Genomic DNA, 17,408 nt, shown 5'->3' on the forward strand with positions numbered 1-17,408 from the left:
CTAGTGTGACCTGTGAAAGGATTGGTACCTAAACCTCCTGGAATAGGCCCCAGCACCCCGCGACAGGACGAAGCGGTATAGATGATGTGAGAGTGTAATGACAGGGAAGGTTGCCAAGTTCTGTTAAATTCCCACATCCACTGTATCTCAGAACCACACGAAAAGACTTAAACCTAGCCTAACCAAAGCTTTTTTTTCCTCTGTGATTTTGTATGGCCAGACATCTCTCTATTATCACACGACAGCTAACAACCAGGGATTGCAAACGCTATCATATGCATCCCCCAAGACATGTGATTCGATCTTTTTAAACTGCTGCTCCTGCAACCTAACACGCTCAGAGGGAAGTGCTATCCACCCACTTCCACTTTCCACTTCCTGCGAGAACACGCAGACAGCTATGTTTGGCTAGTGTCGCTGTGATTAATGGGGGAGAGGGAGAGATTCTACCACCCCTCCTCCCCTGAGAATATTGACCATCTTGCTCACATGGACACCCGGCCGTGGACGGATTTGGTATCATTGGGACTCAACCTCAGGATCTCCAGGTGCTTTTCTGTTGCATCATTAGGGGCATTTTCTCGGTGTGCAGCGGGGCATTTTTTTTCTGGTTTGCATAATGGACAGTATCTGAGATTTTCATTCTTACATAATTCACTGCCAAGACTAGTCTGATGATGTCACAAGTAAAGATCAGGTAGAGGCTGTCTAGAGGTAAGTCTAGGTGACCCAAGAGTATGTAAGTATGTATGTACAGTACTGTTTGTATGTATGTATGTATGTATGTATGTGTATGTACGCATGTATGTATGATCGCTCTCTTATTAAGCAAAATACTTATTATACTGAAAAGTTGCTTAAAGGACTTGCAGTGGCTGTGTAGTTTTGTAGTCGTGTAAAACAAAAGCCGGAACGCATCAACAGGACGTCCAGTTCAGTAGTTATGCTCTGCAAATTGAAATTTGTTATTATAATTTTTTAATTTTTGAGTGATTCTTTGACAAAATGGTAAGGGTGCATGTGAACACATTTTTTTCCCTGAGCTGTAATTTTTTATTTTTTTTTAAATGATAGCCTATTTGCAGCTATAAAGCTTAAGAAATATCTGTATTTCATTGGTTTTTGTCAGGTACAAAGATACAGAACACAGGCCTGGAGGAGGCTGCTAAGCAAGAAAGACAGGGACAGACCAAGAGATGCACGGCTGAGCTCGAAGTGAGAGAGAGAGAGAGAGAGCGAGAGAGAGAGAGCATAAACTTAACTTTACTGTTTTCTTGTTATTTGCTGACATCAAACTTGAAGAGGAGAGAACACAAGCTGACCTAATTGCCGCTCCTGCAATTCGCTCTTATATTGTGTGTGTGTGTGTGTGTGTGTCCAGAAAGATAGTTCTGCTTCATTCTTTTACCGAAGTTGTAACTTCGACTGGTACTTGGACATGATAGGGAGGCGGGGTTTCGCGTCATTTGTGGGGTCCTAAGCTAAGTTGTGTAATGCGCATTTAGGCATTTAGGGCCATTTGTCTCTTCATATCCTTCCCTTCAAAACCATGAATAAACTGTGATTTTTGCCTGATTACTGCCAGACCTGTGGAATCAAGGAATCACATAAATCACCGTGACAATTATGCAGAAGAATTGAGATAAATCAAGAAGGGGGCACATACTTTTGCATGGCACCGTATATACAGTAGATAGATGGATAGATAGATAGACACTGTAGAGTCAGACAGACTACAATCCAATAATGTTCATGCTATGCAACACTTCTGTTGTGTTACACCAGTTTCTGTGTTGTTTAGTTTTTACAAGTGTACGATGGTGGGAATGTAAAGTAAAGGAGAAAAGTGGTGGGAAAAAAATTGCACCTAAAATAGTAGTTCAAAAGAAAAAAATTGCGAATGTTAAGCGGCGGTATTGGCTTTAATAGAGAGTTTAATAATGATAAACTGCAAGGCTAAAATACCATCCAGACACCAGCTAAAGAACTTTAAAGCAACACTAATGAAGCCGGCTTGTGCCAGACCCAATCAACTGAACAACCTCTCTCTCTCTCTCTCTCTCTCTCTCTCTCTCTCTAGTGGTTTCACCCAACACAGTTCTGATCATAAAACTATTTAAAATAATTTTAATATTTATCTTCAGCAAGCGTTTTATCCTGCTCGGCCTGACGGTGGATCCAGAGTCGTTCCCCCGGGGCACTGGGAGCGAGGTGGAAATACGACCTTAATGGGATGCTTGTCCATCACAGGACAGAGTGAAAACGTTCAGTGCATCCATAACCAGGGTTTAAAGACATTAACATTCAGGACATTTTTTTAAACTCACCCTCAAACTCTGCGCTGTCCTGAATAGAAAATATCTCCCAGAAAAGATCAATCTGAGATCTCTCATTGCTTATTGATTTATTTTTTTAGTTTTTTTTGTTTGTTTGTTTTTATTCTGTAAACACAAGCGAATTCGAATTTCATTAAAATTCAGATGTAGCTGTAGCATTTGAACATTTTTTTTATTTTATTTTTTTTATTCATGCATGGATTTAGTAGGTGCTCTTACTATTATTGTTGTATTTTTTATTTTTATTTTTTATGCAGGTCACATTGATGGAGCGATTGGGCCAGAAAGTTGGGAGGTACATTGCTATGTATGCTTATACTTTTCTAAGTTTTCAAAAAATTCTGGTTGGCCGTACTAAATTTTGCAAGCCCTCCCAAGAAACTCATATTGAAGCTTTCGGCCGGGTCTCCTGAACACAATGGAATAAAAATAACCCTGGGGAAAAAAAAATTTAATTTAGTTTTCAAAGATCTGTTTAGTACCCGTGCCGAACCACTTAACTTGCTCGTCTCGGGTCTGCTCAAAAAATGAGGCACAGACATGAAGAGCTCGAAAAACTCTAATTTACTTTAGGTTGAACATACTAATAATAATAAAAAAACATCAATCAAAAATAATTCACCCCTTGAAAAATGGACCTGAAACACTGCAACAATCACTCCATAGACTTTAATTGAATTTGTAGAGTGGACACATACTATAAAAAAATGCTTTTGGAAAAACTGCCATCTAAGTTGTTTTTTTTTAAGTTAAGCCCTTTATTTGTCACATATACATTACAGCACAGTGAAATTCTTTCTTTACATATCCCAGTGTACCCGGGGTCGGAGCGCAGGGTCAGCCATGATACAGCGCCGCTGGAGCAGATAGGGTAAAGGGCCTTGCTCAAGGGGCCCAACCTGGTGGAGCTGGGGACTGAACCACTGACCTTCCAATCAGTAACTCAGTGCCTTAGCCTTCTGAGCCACCACAGCGCAGGGCAGCCTGGAAGCCTCCTCTCTTAAACGGTCCAAGAACTAAAGCTCTTCTTCTTCTTGATTAAAAGTAACATAGGAGTGCTGTTGGATTTGAAGTGCATCCTGGATACATTCTTTGTGTCGCTCAAGAAAAGCAATGCCCAATTACGCCGCTTCTTAATGATTCATCCAGGAATTGTATCTAGTTTCAGATAAAGTAAAAGTCGAACCGTATACAAATACAGTCCATTTAGTGGAAAAAGGCAATTCACTGAATGGGAAAGGTGTCCTTAATGGACATCCATTTGCCACCACTGTCTGCATTTACAATGCAAGGATAAAAATTTTAGAAAAAGGCCAGCTCTATGACGCACGGATACAGTATGACTGCTTAGAGAAATATCCACTGCTACGCTCAGTTAGCAATACAGACTTTGAGAGAGCTGCACTGCAAGCGAGTGGCCATTCCTCTAGAGAGCCCTGCTGTATCCAAGAGTACATTTGCAATACCGGACAGATACTTTTTAATGGTTTCAGTATCCACACATCCCTAGGCATGATGTTTTCGAAGCTAGTATGTGGAGCAAGGTGTGGGGTGTTTGAAGCTAGGGAGTGGAACAAGCATGATTTCAGTGATGCTAGGATACAGGAAAAACACAACACTCTCGAAGCCAGGCGGTAGCACCAGTGACATCACGAGATCTCCGAAACCAAGCGGCGGCACTTGCATGACATCCCTAAAGCTAGGGGGTTTTAAAGTGCAAGGGGGTGTGCATGGCTTGGGCAGAGGAGGATTTGTCTTAGAGAGAGCAGGGTTAACCTTAATCTCAACATGGCACTGTGCGTACAGGTTGAGGCATTCCTGGAACAGGGGTTTCTGATAAAAAACACTGACAGCTGTTACTTCACTTTTTTTGCATGAACATGAACATGAAAAAAACCCTTACCCAACCTCTATTAAGGACTGTGGTCTCTGGACAGGTCATTTTTGCAACATCTTTGCTGTTTCTGATTCCACCGTAATAAGTATGTTTTTGGGGTTTGATGTAAAATTCTCTCATTAGCAATTTAACCCTCTGTGTCTAACAAGTAAGGTCGGCTCCTGTTTGAAACCGACCAGTGCTAGAAACAACTGCATTTGACATTTGAAGCCTTCACTGTCAAGAGTATTGATTATTAAGATGAAGATCTCTGAAGAGAGCCTCAGCTGTGTATCAGAATGAAAGACATAAATGACTATTAGTTAACAAGCTGAAATCCCACTTGCAGAGAGAATCTTTTAAAAGTAACTTCAACGACACATCATGGGCATCTGTGAACTCATGCATGTGGAAGTGGATGAATAGTGCTTACCTCTAAGTTCATTATGCCACTTTCTGATGTTGCATGAGCAGAGGTGCACAAAAAGAAAAAAGTCATCTGGCTTAACATGCCTAAGAGGAAGTTTTTGCTTTCCCTGGTTGATGGTTGTCTCATCTAACTGGAGGGTTGGAACTGGGTAAGACTAAGTTACGGGAAAAATCTTTGGGTAGACGTGTGTGGATAAAGTTTTTTGGTAGTATTTATTTGTACAGCTGTTGACATAAACAGATGTAAGGTTGAACCGGACTAAAGTTTCAGTTTTCCAGGAAAATATAGTTGCAAGCACAATAAGCGGGCCCAAGCACCCTGTGATATCGCCAACCGGTCATTCAGAAAGACAGTTGGCTTATTTAAATGGGACACACCGATATCATTATAACATACTTTTAACCTCCAAATAGCCCCAGATGCTGGACAAAAAGCATTACATTATGATGTCACTCAATGTGATTTCACACCTTAAACCTATGCCAAAAAGTTATTAACTACTCTTTGGCATAAGTGTGTAAGGCGTTGTCACAGCTGACCCGTTTGAAATATCAAAAATTCTTCCACAATTTTGCATCCTTGATGTATTGTGATCACATAGGCCCGGTTTCTTGCCTATCGTATAAATCTCCTAGGAGAAGTACGTCAAAATTCATTGGATGCATTTTGCAAACGACCCAAAATAACTGACTTTCTGTTTAAGTAGAGCTCATAACATGCAATGCGAAAGTTTTTTAGCTCAATGAGCCCAGACTCTCATGTGCCCAGAGGTATCCTAATGGCAACAGATTCCAACTTGTCTGCCATTTTTCATGACCTTTTGAGCATGTTAGGTCTTTTAAAAAGCCCTGAATAGTGGAAAAAAAATCTTTAGAAGAAGAGGGCCCTCACACACTATGATGACATAGGGTTGATGTTATAATTGGGCCGTAATTACTACACAGACGGGGGCACTGGTGGTAGGTGTTTCGCCTGCCATGTGAAAGGCCCTGGTTCGATTCCCAGCCAGTGCCCAAACCACAGCCACTGGATACAGTGCTGGTCTCAAACCCAGGTTAAACAGGAGTCAGGAAGGGCATCCGGTTATAGTTGCAAGCACAATGTTTTTCACCGACCTGTGCCAAGCTTGTATGTGCGGACCAAGTGTCAGTTGTGGCGACCCCTTGCCGGGAGCAGCTGGAGAACCAACAACAACATACAAGTTTGAATTGCAGTGCACCCTTAAAGTACCTATTTTAATAAAAAGAAAAGTCGAAGTGTAGCATTTGTAGGTTATAATACAGTATATAACCTACAACAACACAGGGCTCACCCGGACCAAAAAGCTACCTGTCCAACCGGATTCTATGGAAAGTCATAAATGGCCATGATAGGAAGGCACCAGAACACCTGGGCAAAAAGCCCTAGAAGAGGTACCTACACAGTGTGTAGTTATTGTGTGTGTGTGTGTATAAATTTAAAGAATATCCTTTAATAACCTTTTCCAGAACCCCCATGGGGACCATAAGAATTTGGATTGCCTCTAGGAGGTGAAGTCACAATGCAGCACCGAAAACAGACACTCAAATCTGACATTTAGAATAATCTTTCAGGGACAGAACACAGGGAACCTGAAACAAGGGCCTCAGTGAATCCTCGGCACAGCCTGGCACAGAGGGGACTCACTCTTACCATCCCGGGGCTGATTTAATAAAACACCCCATGATTTTCCTCTTCTACCGCAACAACCTGCCAAAGACAATACATTTGATTTAGTTATATAAAAGGGGATCTCTTATACAAAAGATCATTCTTAGTCACTTTTAGACACTTGCTTAGGGTTTCAGTGTGCAAAAAAAGAATAAAATAAAATACATTTCTTCTTGTTGTATTGATCAGGGTTTTAACAAGCCATTTAGATTTCCCCACTATTGTGACCTCATAACAGGACGCCTACCCCGGCCTTGTTGCTTTCTGTTTAGCAGTAGTTTTATTTTATGTAGACACTGAAACAGCACATTTGGATGAGGAGTGACATGAAGAGACTTTTATCTATAAATGATTTCACCTTGAACGTTAACAGACACACTTTGAGGGAGCTCTGAGACATTAAAAAACTTGGTAAAGAAATAGTAATATATGGGACCTTTAAAGAATCATGTCATACTGTAACTTGTTCCATAAATGTTAAACAATCTAAACAGTCCTTACAATGGCCATCATGACCCAAAAACAACATGTTTTTTTAGTTAAACATGAGATCAGGTGGATTATTGTTACCATAGAAACTGTAACATATCAGAATGAATGCATTAATATAAAGATGTGATTTTAGTATCTATAACAGTCAGAGTATTTTTATTAAAATTTTTCCAGCTCATTTGTTGAAGATACTTTTTCTCATGGACGTCCACACTGATGCGAGGGCAGTTTTGCTGGCTTCTGGAACAACAGATGGAACTTCCAGAGTGTGTTGTTACTGTATGTAGGAGGATGAGCTGGATAATAATCTCCCAAGGTTTCGGAGATTTAGGTAGAGGTGAGAAAACAACAACAGCAAAAAAAAAAAATTCTATAAATTGATCTATAACACAGTCCCGATGCAGACCCAGCGAAAATAGTTCAGGAGATGGAAGCAAGCGCCGGAGCGGAGCCGTGCCTTTTTAATCATGGGCCGCTGCGGTTTGTGTAGCAGCGCCTGCATTTTATACCAGCAGCTCTTGCAGCTCATTCAATCCAATGAAAATTAATTATCTGAATGCAGTTAATCAGACCAGAAACGAGCTGCAGGGCTGGAGACATGCACTTGGGAAGAAGAAAGTTTTAACGTTAAAAGAAAAGGGCGGATTGTTTTTTAATTATGTGTATACGTTAGAAATCTACCACAATATAAAAAAAAAAAAAAAAATCCATAAATCATACAAATGATTCACAGTATACAGCATGTGGCCTAATCTAAAACTATATATAAAACACAAGGTTTAAAATCCTTGCTTCATGTTATTGGTGAGTATTGTGGGCGTTGCCTGTTGGGACATGGGTGTGTGTCAACCATAACCTCATACACACCCAGACTGGAGAACAGACATCTACATGGTCACCCAGCTGATAGCCAGAGCCTGGGCTTTGTGCATTGTCTGATCGATACACACAATTGGAATCTTTTTCGGTGCCGGTGGAATGGCATGGCTCCAAACAGGTGTGTTATGATCTCTCTGCCTCTGTATATGTGTGTGTGTGTGAGTGTCTCTGTCTCTCGTACTGTAGGGATAACAGACCTGCCGAAGTCTATTATTCTCAATACTACAGTACATCCCTGTGTGTATTCTCGCCACTTCTATATGTAAGCAAACACACCACCCTCCGGCTCAGTGAAGCTACCTGCTTACATAAGACGCTCAAACAGTAGATTTGTTCTAAGCCTATGCGCTTGTTAGAGAATGTGGTAGGCATGAATCTGACATATGTCTTACAAGAGATGAAATCTTAACACCGGTTGACTGAGTGCTGTTTAATGGAGTCTGGAGATCAGAGCTTCATTTAACTCCCACTCTCGTTCTGCCTCCCTCTCGCTCTCTATCAGGGGAAGTAGGTGAGGAGCTCGGCCCCCCTCCTTCAGTGGATGAGGCTGCCAACACATTGATGACTCGCCTTGGCTTCCTACTCGGAGACAAAATGAGCGAGGGCCCTCCGGAGCTGCACTACAGCATGGAGGAGGCCGAGGACACGCAGGTAGGACACTTCACATCATTCCACTTCGAGAGACACTGGGGATGTTTAAAGACGGAACAGAGCCGACATGGTGATTTGTTTTAGTTTTACTGTTTTCTTTTTTTGTTGTTTTTTGTTGCATTGTTTTAAAAAACACATATATGTATTTAGGTGTTGACAAGTTTTACATTAATAATAATTTTCTGCGTATTCAGAGTCGGATTATATACAGTACACGCGTAATTCATAGCAGACTGTGTAGTTCACAAGTCGAAGGGAGACACATGAGATGAGTTTAAATTGACACATTTAATCTCAAGCACTTTCCTTTAAGGCAAAAAAAAAGTGTTGATTGTTTAAAAGCTTGTAAAATAGCTCTTGATTCAGCTTTTTTTATTCATCTCAGTACTGTATTCATATTTTTTTTATTATAATCTGTTTTTATCAACTGTCTCTATTAATATTGTGTTGAACTGATAAAATAGCGAAACTTTTTTTTTTTTTTGTTAAGATTAAAACAAAAAAAAAATACACGTCCCTTGCTCAGAGTGATACCTGAACTGCCTGGATCAAAAAAAAAAAGTCGCCATTTCAGAAGGGTCGAAATCATTGCGCTGCATCAAGCCAGGAAAACAACTAAGGAGATTTGAAAATGACCTGAACTGGGTTAAGAACCCTTTAGAACATTATTAAAACATGGAAGGTTTTAGTGCTGAACCATCAACTTTGTGGAAGAAATGTGGGCGGACAAAATCCTGAACCGGGAACATTTGGTGAAGTTGCATGGTAAAAAAAGATCGACAGTAAAAACCAGAACTATGTTTAATAGTGAAAGTAAGAGCATTTCTATACACACACAATATGATGAGAACTCACAGGATTGGGACCAAACAGATGTGTGTCCATAAGAATCGTGAATTTGCTAGGGAGAATAAGGATTGGATTTTTATTCAGTCTGGATATTGAGTCCAGACTGACCCTATTCCAGAGCGATAGGCGTGTATTTATGGATGTGCATTACAAAAAATATAAAGAAGGTCTCTACGACTCTGTCTTTTCTGACCATGAGGGAAAAATCTTTAAAGAAACAACACAGACAACACAATTAATGAATAAATTGATTGATCGTGCTAAGTTTTTTTTTTATTAAATATTGGCTTCAATGGCTTTCAATAGTAGCCAGAAACATGTATTTCTAGATATACTATCGGTTACATCATACATGTCAGATAGCGGCGCCAGACTTAATGCTTAAATTAAATAAATTAGATTATCATTTAAAGAAATGAGAAGATATGTTTTACTGCGTCGGGCTGCAACGTGTCTAACGATGCAAGTTAAAGATCGGTTGTTTACTGTATGTAGCAATCTCAGCAGCAACCTCATTTCCCCTCTCGTCTGTTACTGTATATTAGTAGACTACTGTAGTATCACCGGACCGACCATCTGTCAACATCTGCACCTGTTTCTCACTGGTTCCTGCCTTACATTAGATGCTTTTTTTATGCTTGAATGATTCATAGGGCACTGTGTGGCTTAACAAAAAAAAACAACAAAAAAAAAAAAAACACATTTCTCTAATGTTTATAAAACCGCTTAGGTGCTGCAGGGTCTGGACTGAAAGTGAGAGACAAAAGAAGTCCTTCAGGAGGCCTGGAGATTTATTGCTCAAGACTACATACTGTAAAGTCTGGCTGTTTGGAAGCAAAATATATATATATATAAAGGCTGGACTTAAGACTTGTGCACAGTTCTGTACAAGTATCGATCAGAATCGTGCGTGACCGAGACACGCCTCTGTTTTAGGTTATTGCTGCTCACGCATAGTGTCTGCTTCTGAAAAGGTGTTAAAACCTGAAGTTCAGTATTAAATCCTCATGATGTGCTCGTAACTCAATTCTGCATACGGCCTTTAATAAATATTTATTAGCACTTCATTGATTTACGATTTCAGGTCTGTTCATTCCCCTCCACTGTCACTTGGCTTGTGTTTGCGCCCTGATGTAAAACACTTGGTGATTTTATTGGAAACGAAAGGTCCTATATAAATAATTATTTCCGTGACAGTCAGTAACTCCAGGGAATGAATAGGGTGAAGGGAAAAACTGAGCCAAGATGGAGGAACAGAGCAAGCCCTGTCACAGTGTGTGACAGCCGTTTAGGCTGAATGGGCTGCACAGAGCCAGAGCCAGAACTCCTGCTCTCTCTCGCTCTCTCTCTCTCTTTCCTTGTTTTTTTTCTTTCTTTTTCTCACTCATCGACGGATGAGCGCTCTGTATGTGCATGTTTTTTTGTTTGTTTGTTTTTTTATCAAAATACTTTCTGAAAAAAATATGCTCCTTTACGCTTTCAAAGAAAAGGCATTTATCATACATTCACAAGAATCACATCAGTTCTGCTTTTGTGGACATTTTATTTACGACTGTAATTATAGCCTGTGTTCAGAGGGGCATAAATCTGTAAAAATATGTATATTTCTTTTTTTTTCTTCTATGGCCAGGGTTTCTTCTGACGTCTCTTTTTATCACACCATGCTGTTTATTTTGCTCCTTTTTCTTCTTCTTCTTATTATTATTATGATTATAAATGTATTATTATTTTTTTTTATTTATGGAAGTAAATACGCATTATGGACAATCTGATCAGCTTTAATGTAATCAGTGATATTATTATTATTTCAGGTTGAAGCCGATGTACATGTCTGTCTGCAACAAAGATGAACCGCTTACTTTATCAACTGTTGTTTCACAAAATTTTGTTTGGTGTGACATTATATGGTTTTGGTTTCCACTGGACTGGTGGCTAAATATTAGGAAATTGGACAAAATTTACAAGATTAAAGTGTCATTTCTGTTTATTGCAATCAATCTGAAAGAGAGAAAATATAGAAAAAAAATAGTTTACTCCTTTAAGTTGTACTAAAAGTATCATTTAAAGAGTGAGTTCTGACCAATGTACAGACAAACCCGTTCCTTTATTAATAAAGATGTGATTTATCAACTTTATTTGTAAAGCACTTTAACAACAAATGCCCCTAAGTGCTTCACAGGAATGATAAAATAATATAAAAAGACATAAATAAAAATCACATCACACAATAATTACATCACACACATCTCTAATCCAAAAAAATCCAAATCTCATGTTGGTTTAAACGCCAAAGAAAACCCTGAGTATTTCTGATGGGATTTGAACACCCTGGGTGATGTGGCCTCACGAATGGTCACGGGTAGGTCATTCAACAATTTGGGTGCAGCCACAGAGAAAGGCCGATCACCCTTGATTTGGTTTTGGGTTTTGGTTTGTGTGTTTGCATTCAAATAAGAGAGGAGACAGGTTTACTGTGTAAGATGAGAAGAAGGAGACGGGAGGGTCTGATTTCTCCTCTACTTTTACTTTAGATTCACAGACATACACACACAAACACACAGTGCCTGCGCGCATAAACGGAAACACTTATCTGTTTGGACTTATTTTTACTTTTGTTAAAGGTAAAGTACAGGTTAATGTGTTTAATTTTTACTTTATATTTTGTATTAATTATTTTTATGTATTTAATTTCTTGAGCTGTGAAACGAATAATTTGAGTTTCCATTATTTCTTACAGGAAAATTTGCTTTGATTTATGAGTGTTTTGGAATATAAGACCACTTCTGGAACGACTTATGCTCGTAATCCAAGGTTTCACTGTATTATATAAACTATAAATCACTGCACTACCTGTCTGGCCCTCTAACAATATAAAATTATATTTAAAACACACTTTTATTTTTATTTTTTTTTCTCACATTGTGTTTGAGGTCTGTTTTTCGCATCGGCAGAAGGAGGCTTGTCGTCTCCACACTTAAAAGATCACAGTGTATTCATGTTGTCAAACTTTAACTAAACAACTGTACAAGTACACAAGAGATGTTAGTAGACAATCAAGGTACCATAATATCTAATGAACCAGCACTATAGAGTACACTACGGTTTGATCTGGCAAAACAATATCAATACCTGAGCTGTAAAGAGGCACAAATGTACCACCGGGGCTGAAGGACCTTTAATCCAAATGGTTTAACCGCATGCCATCCAGCTCGTTCAACTGAATGTCTTTATTAGGTGTACACGTACTGATATCATATCTATATAAATAAAAGAAATGTTTAGTCTGTATATTGGTCAGAACTCATTTCATCCTTTTAAACATTGAACCCAAAACCAGTCCCAGAAGATTTTCTGTCTGTATGTCTGTATGTCTGTCCAGACAGATTTTTGTCACAGCATCATTTGAAACTTGCTTGACAAAATTTACTAAAATTTTTGCAGTATTTAGATATCTGCCTGAAGTTCAACCTGCACCATAAATCTAATTAAAATGTTGAGTAAAAGCAATGTTATGGATTTAATAATGAGGGAGTTTATTTGGCTGATGATGGAAGAAGTACACCCTAGCGTAAACAGGGCATAAGCATAAACTTTTCTATATCCTCTATTTCCCATTGATTGTAATGAGATAAAATGATAGTACAGTAGATTTCAAATCTTGTACATTTTGTACAATTTCCTAATATTTAGCCACCAATCTAGTGGAAACCAATACAATAATATAATGTTGTCACACCAAACCAAATTTTGTGAATTTACTGTTTAAAAAATTAAGGGGTTCATCTTTGTTGCATGCAGTCATATACGTGGGCTTTAACCTGAAATAATAATGATATCACAGATTACATCAAAGCCCTTCCTGATGCAACTCTCCCATTTTATCAGGACGGCTGAGGTTTGGGCATTGAGTGGGATAAAACCTAGTTTTAGGCAGTTAAACAAGAACAGTGCTGACAATAAGAAAAGCTAAAAAGAGGTTCATAATTGATCGAAATATGGGAAGTGAAAATATGCTTCTTTTGAATAGCTGCTCTGATTAACATAATGGACATGATGGCATTGCCTTAACGAGCTTAAGAGGATGCTAAGTTAATAAAAGTTAATGATAATTACATGTCAATAATGATCTGACAGTTTTAATTATATAATTGAAAGTATAAAATATGGTATGCCTAAAACGTTAATATATATATATATATATATACGCTATAGCCTAACGTGTGTGCTAACATGCGGTGTATCGTGTGTTCAGGGTGTGGGGGTGAGCGGCAGGATGAGTCCGTGCTCCACTCTGACCAGCAGCACAGCATCTCCTCCAGCCTGCAGTCCCTGCTCCACGCTCCCCACTGGAGCTCCCGGACAGGCCGTGAGCAGCCCCACCTCTACGCTGGAAAGCAGAGACAGTGGCATCATCGGTGAGTTCCACAGACACAATGTTGTTTTTTGTTTTTTTTTGTAAAATACCAAGCAGGTGCACCTGGCCGAGAAAACACTGATAATGGACAAATCCGGTGTCATTCATTTATGATGAGTTTGTGAATATGTATGGCGAGTATGCGTAGACGAGCGCGTGCATGAGTGAGGAACAGAGCTCACCATCTGTCCTCCCGGAGCACAAAGATACCACAGTGCATGAATACAGTAGCAGGGTGCTTTTAAGGATACATCTGCGCTCGAACTGATTGATACAAGAAAAACAGATGGATTTGGTCAAATTTCGTCTACATTTCCGCTCTCGATCTCGTGTCCTGTATATGGTTTGTACTCCTGGATGTGATTAGTAACCTATTGTTCTAGATATACAGTTAATCCATTTTGTTCTAGGTTACATTACTCTGATTTATTACAAACATGTAAGAATGAAGTGACTAGCATACTGTATTGATGCTATCTGTGCTTGACCTTGCAGCTCAGCAGATTGTCCTTATCCTTTATTAGTGACTATTCTGTTCTTTTCCTTTCTTTACATCCCTCCCACCACTTATTCTCAGCCACCCTGACGAGTTACTCAGAGCCGGCCGATCGCAGTGCCAAGCATGGAGAGGGCACCCGTGCCAGCAGCCTCAAACTTTGGCACTCGCAGCGCGCCACGCTCGACTCCGGCCTGTACCGCCTTGATGAAAACATGGCTGCCTCCACTCACAGCCTCAACAAGATTCCTGAGCGCAGCTCCACCCACCACTCCTCTCATCCCACCCCGTTGTACCTCATGCCCCGTCCTAACTCTGTGGCTGGTAAGTCAATACCTTAACCCATTGCTCCTACTAACGGGTCCAGTCATATCTGTTCTATGCTTTCTTTCAAAAAATATAAACAAGCATAAGTGCTTATGGAGTTTCCTAACAAAGGGAGGATCTTAGCTGTCCATTAGACAAGGAGGCAGGTTAGTAAATAGTAGTGCTGCCAATCGATTAAAAATTTTAATCATAGTCTGCGATTAATCGCGATTAATCACAATTTTAAAATGCTCCGTTTTCCCTGTATTATAAACGTGCAACGTTGGAATAAAGTAACGCATGACGAACTGGTTAGAGGAAACTTAGTTTATGCAGTTTTATAATATCTCAAACATTAACTTTTAACAAATGTTAAATTAAAATCTCTCGAATAGGACCGACACTGCATGCAGTGGCTGGATAGTGTGGGGTGTGGCAACCCACCCACACCAGGGCTTGAACCCGGATCTGAAAAAAGTCAGTGTTTTATTGTCTATTTAAGTAAAAGCCTGGTCTTGCCCACTTCTCCAGAGATCATGAGTTTGAATCCTGATAATTCCGCAGGCGTCGTGCTCTTAGGGGGAAGGAGTGGTACAGAATACTTGACCTCCCATTTTAATCATAGCAACACTAGTCAATCTCACACAGACATAGAGGGATGGATAGCACTTTCCTCTGTGTGTGTTACGCCGCGCCCTAACAGTCCATGACCAGCAGTCTGAAAAGATACGGTTGGCTTGTGTCACGTCTCAGAGGAAGCATGCGATAGCCTTCGCCCTCCCTGGTTAATAGCTGTCGGATGATATGGGAGAAGCTTAAGATGACTAAATTAAAGATAAAAAGAAAAAGAAGAAGACTATTAGAATGAGATGCAAATCCATCCAAAAATGGGGAATATTTCTTTAAAGTCTTGGTTTTTATATAACCAGGAAACTGCTACATTATTCAAGGCTTTTTAATTCTGGCCAGACAGTTACAAATAAAAGAGAAATATGTCTCTTCTGAAAATAAAATGTGCAATGTTCTTTAAAAAATATATGGTAAGCTTTTAGGAGATAAATAAAAGTGTATCTATCTATAATCTGTCCATATGTCAACACTGATTTCATAAGAAAAAAGCCTTCAATGATCTGCCCATAGATATGCTGTGAAATGTCTGCTTTGTTTCGGACACTTTGTTATTTAGGCGGCACGGTGGTTTTGTTGTTAGCACCTGTGTGCATGGAGTTTGCATGTTCTCCCCGTGCTTGGTGGGTTTCCTCCAGGTTCTCCGGTTTCCTTCCACAGTCCAAAGACATGCAGATAAGTCCAACTGACTTGCCCCAAAATTGCCCGTAGTGTGTGAATGAATGAGTGTGTGCTAGATTATGGTGATAGATTGGCGGGTGTACCCCGCCTCGTGCCATAAGTGTCCCAGGATAGGCTCCAGGCCCCCCATGACCCTGAACACAGGATAAAGTGGTATAAAGGATTAATGATGAGATGAGTGACTTTTCTTGTCACACTCTTCAGAATGTTGAAGGATACAATCTAAGAAGCTCTTGTCACTTTCTAGTGAGAAAACAAGCTTTTGATCTTTCTCATCACTGGATCGAATAAGAGTATGCTTTATGAATTATGATTTAGTGTTTTGTCTGAGGTGCGTATTCCCATGTTTATTAGCGGGTATGGGGAAAAGAATGAAAGTTACTGAAATTGCCTTTTTCACTGAAATCCTGTCTGTATGCAGTGATAAAATGTACCAGAGTCTCTAGTAAACACTAAAGGTCTGACTTGTGAGACCAGTTCTGGCCCAACTCTGTCTGTGATAAATGTGCTTTGAAAGAGCGTCAGACGTCGTCCATTCATTCATACTGTACAATACATCCCTTCTGAGCGTTCACTCTGTCGGGTCGGGGCGGATTTGAAAAAGTGACACGGAAACCTGCTTGTAAGAAAGCATTAATTAGTTTTAAATCTAATTAAACTAGTTTTGCTAGCATCAATTTGGTATGTTGCTTTGGTAGGAAATCAACTAGGTTAACAGTAATCGCGAAAAGACTATCTGGCCAAAAAAATCACACACTCTACGATTTCATTTGGCCATCTTCAACTTCTTGATCATGGCATGTCATGTAGTGGCTAGTTCATGTATGAAAATGCTTAACCCTGTATGCAGAGTTGTGGGGAACCTGGAGCCTATCAGAGGAGACTTATCGCACAAGATGGGGTACACCCTGGACAGGGTGCCAATCCATTGCAGGGCACACACACTACGGGCAATTTGGGAATGCCAATACGCATACGCATCTACATGTCTTTGGACTGTGGAGGGAAACCGGAGTACCAGGAGGAAACCCATCGAGCACGGGGAGAACATTCAAACTCCATGCACACAGAGGCGGGAATCAAACCTGGCCGGGAATCGAACACAGGCCCTGAAGGTGCAAGCTGACAGTGCTAACCAATAAGCCATCATGCTCCCCCCTTGCATTTTTATACAATTTGAATTCTGCAATATGCCATCAGGGAAGAAAAACTCAATTAATTTCCATGGATAACCTGATCATTTAGTACATTCAGGGCCTCGGCTCTGAGCAGCTGAAGCAACACTGCCTTCAGAGACTTGTCCAGAGGCCACTATACATGGTGGGTACATCACTTCATGCACTTCCCTGATTCGCCCATCGTTCTTAAATAGGGTCAGTCTGGACTTATCAGACCACATGACTTTTTCTCGTTGCTCCAAAGTCCAATCTTTATGCTCCCTAGCAAACTGAACCACTTTTTTATCTTGAATGAGTTTCACTAATAAGTTTTCTTATGACCACACAGCTGTTTTTAGTTCTGTTAGTTCTTGTCTCATTGTGCATGTGAAAAACTTTCTTTTTGCTGCTCCGGTCAAGGGGGTCGTCACACAACTTGGCACAGGTTTTACACCAGATGCCCTACCTGATACAACCCTTCCATTTATCCCACCGGGCTTGGCACTGGCTCGAACCCAGATCCTC

The 17,408-nt window shown here is 40.0% G+C and overlaps 1 protein-coding gene across 8 annotated transcripts in view; it reads left to right on the top strand.

Moving 5' to 3' along the window:
- tanc2b (tetratricopeptide repeat, ankyrin repeat and coiled-coil containing 2b) overlaps positions 1–17,408 on the top strand; it is a 197,441-nt gene that overhangs the window by 142,727 nt on the left and 37,306 nt on the right. For all 8 annotated transcript variants that reach the window (XM_053511912.1, XM_053511913.1, XM_053511915.1 and 5 more), the window contains 3 exons: positions 8,205–8,353; positions 13,455–13,617; positions 14,194–14,436. In XM_053511912.1, the coding sequence (XP_053367887.1) occupies positions 8,205–8,353; positions 13,455–13,617; positions 14,194–14,436 (555 nt within the window). The remainder of the gene's footprint in view (positions 1–8,204; positions 8,354–13,454; positions 13,618–14,193; positions 14,437–17,408) is intronic.

The sequence above is a fragment of the Clarias gariepinus genome, chromosome 14 (genome assembly GCF_024256425.1).
Source record: "Clarias gariepinus isolate MV-2021 ecotype Netherlands chromosome 14, CGAR_prim_01v2, whole genome shotgun sequence".
In the NCBI taxonomy this organism is placed as follows: Eukaryota; Metazoa; Chordata; class Actinopteri; order Siluriformes; family Clariidae; genus Clarias; species Clarias gariepinus.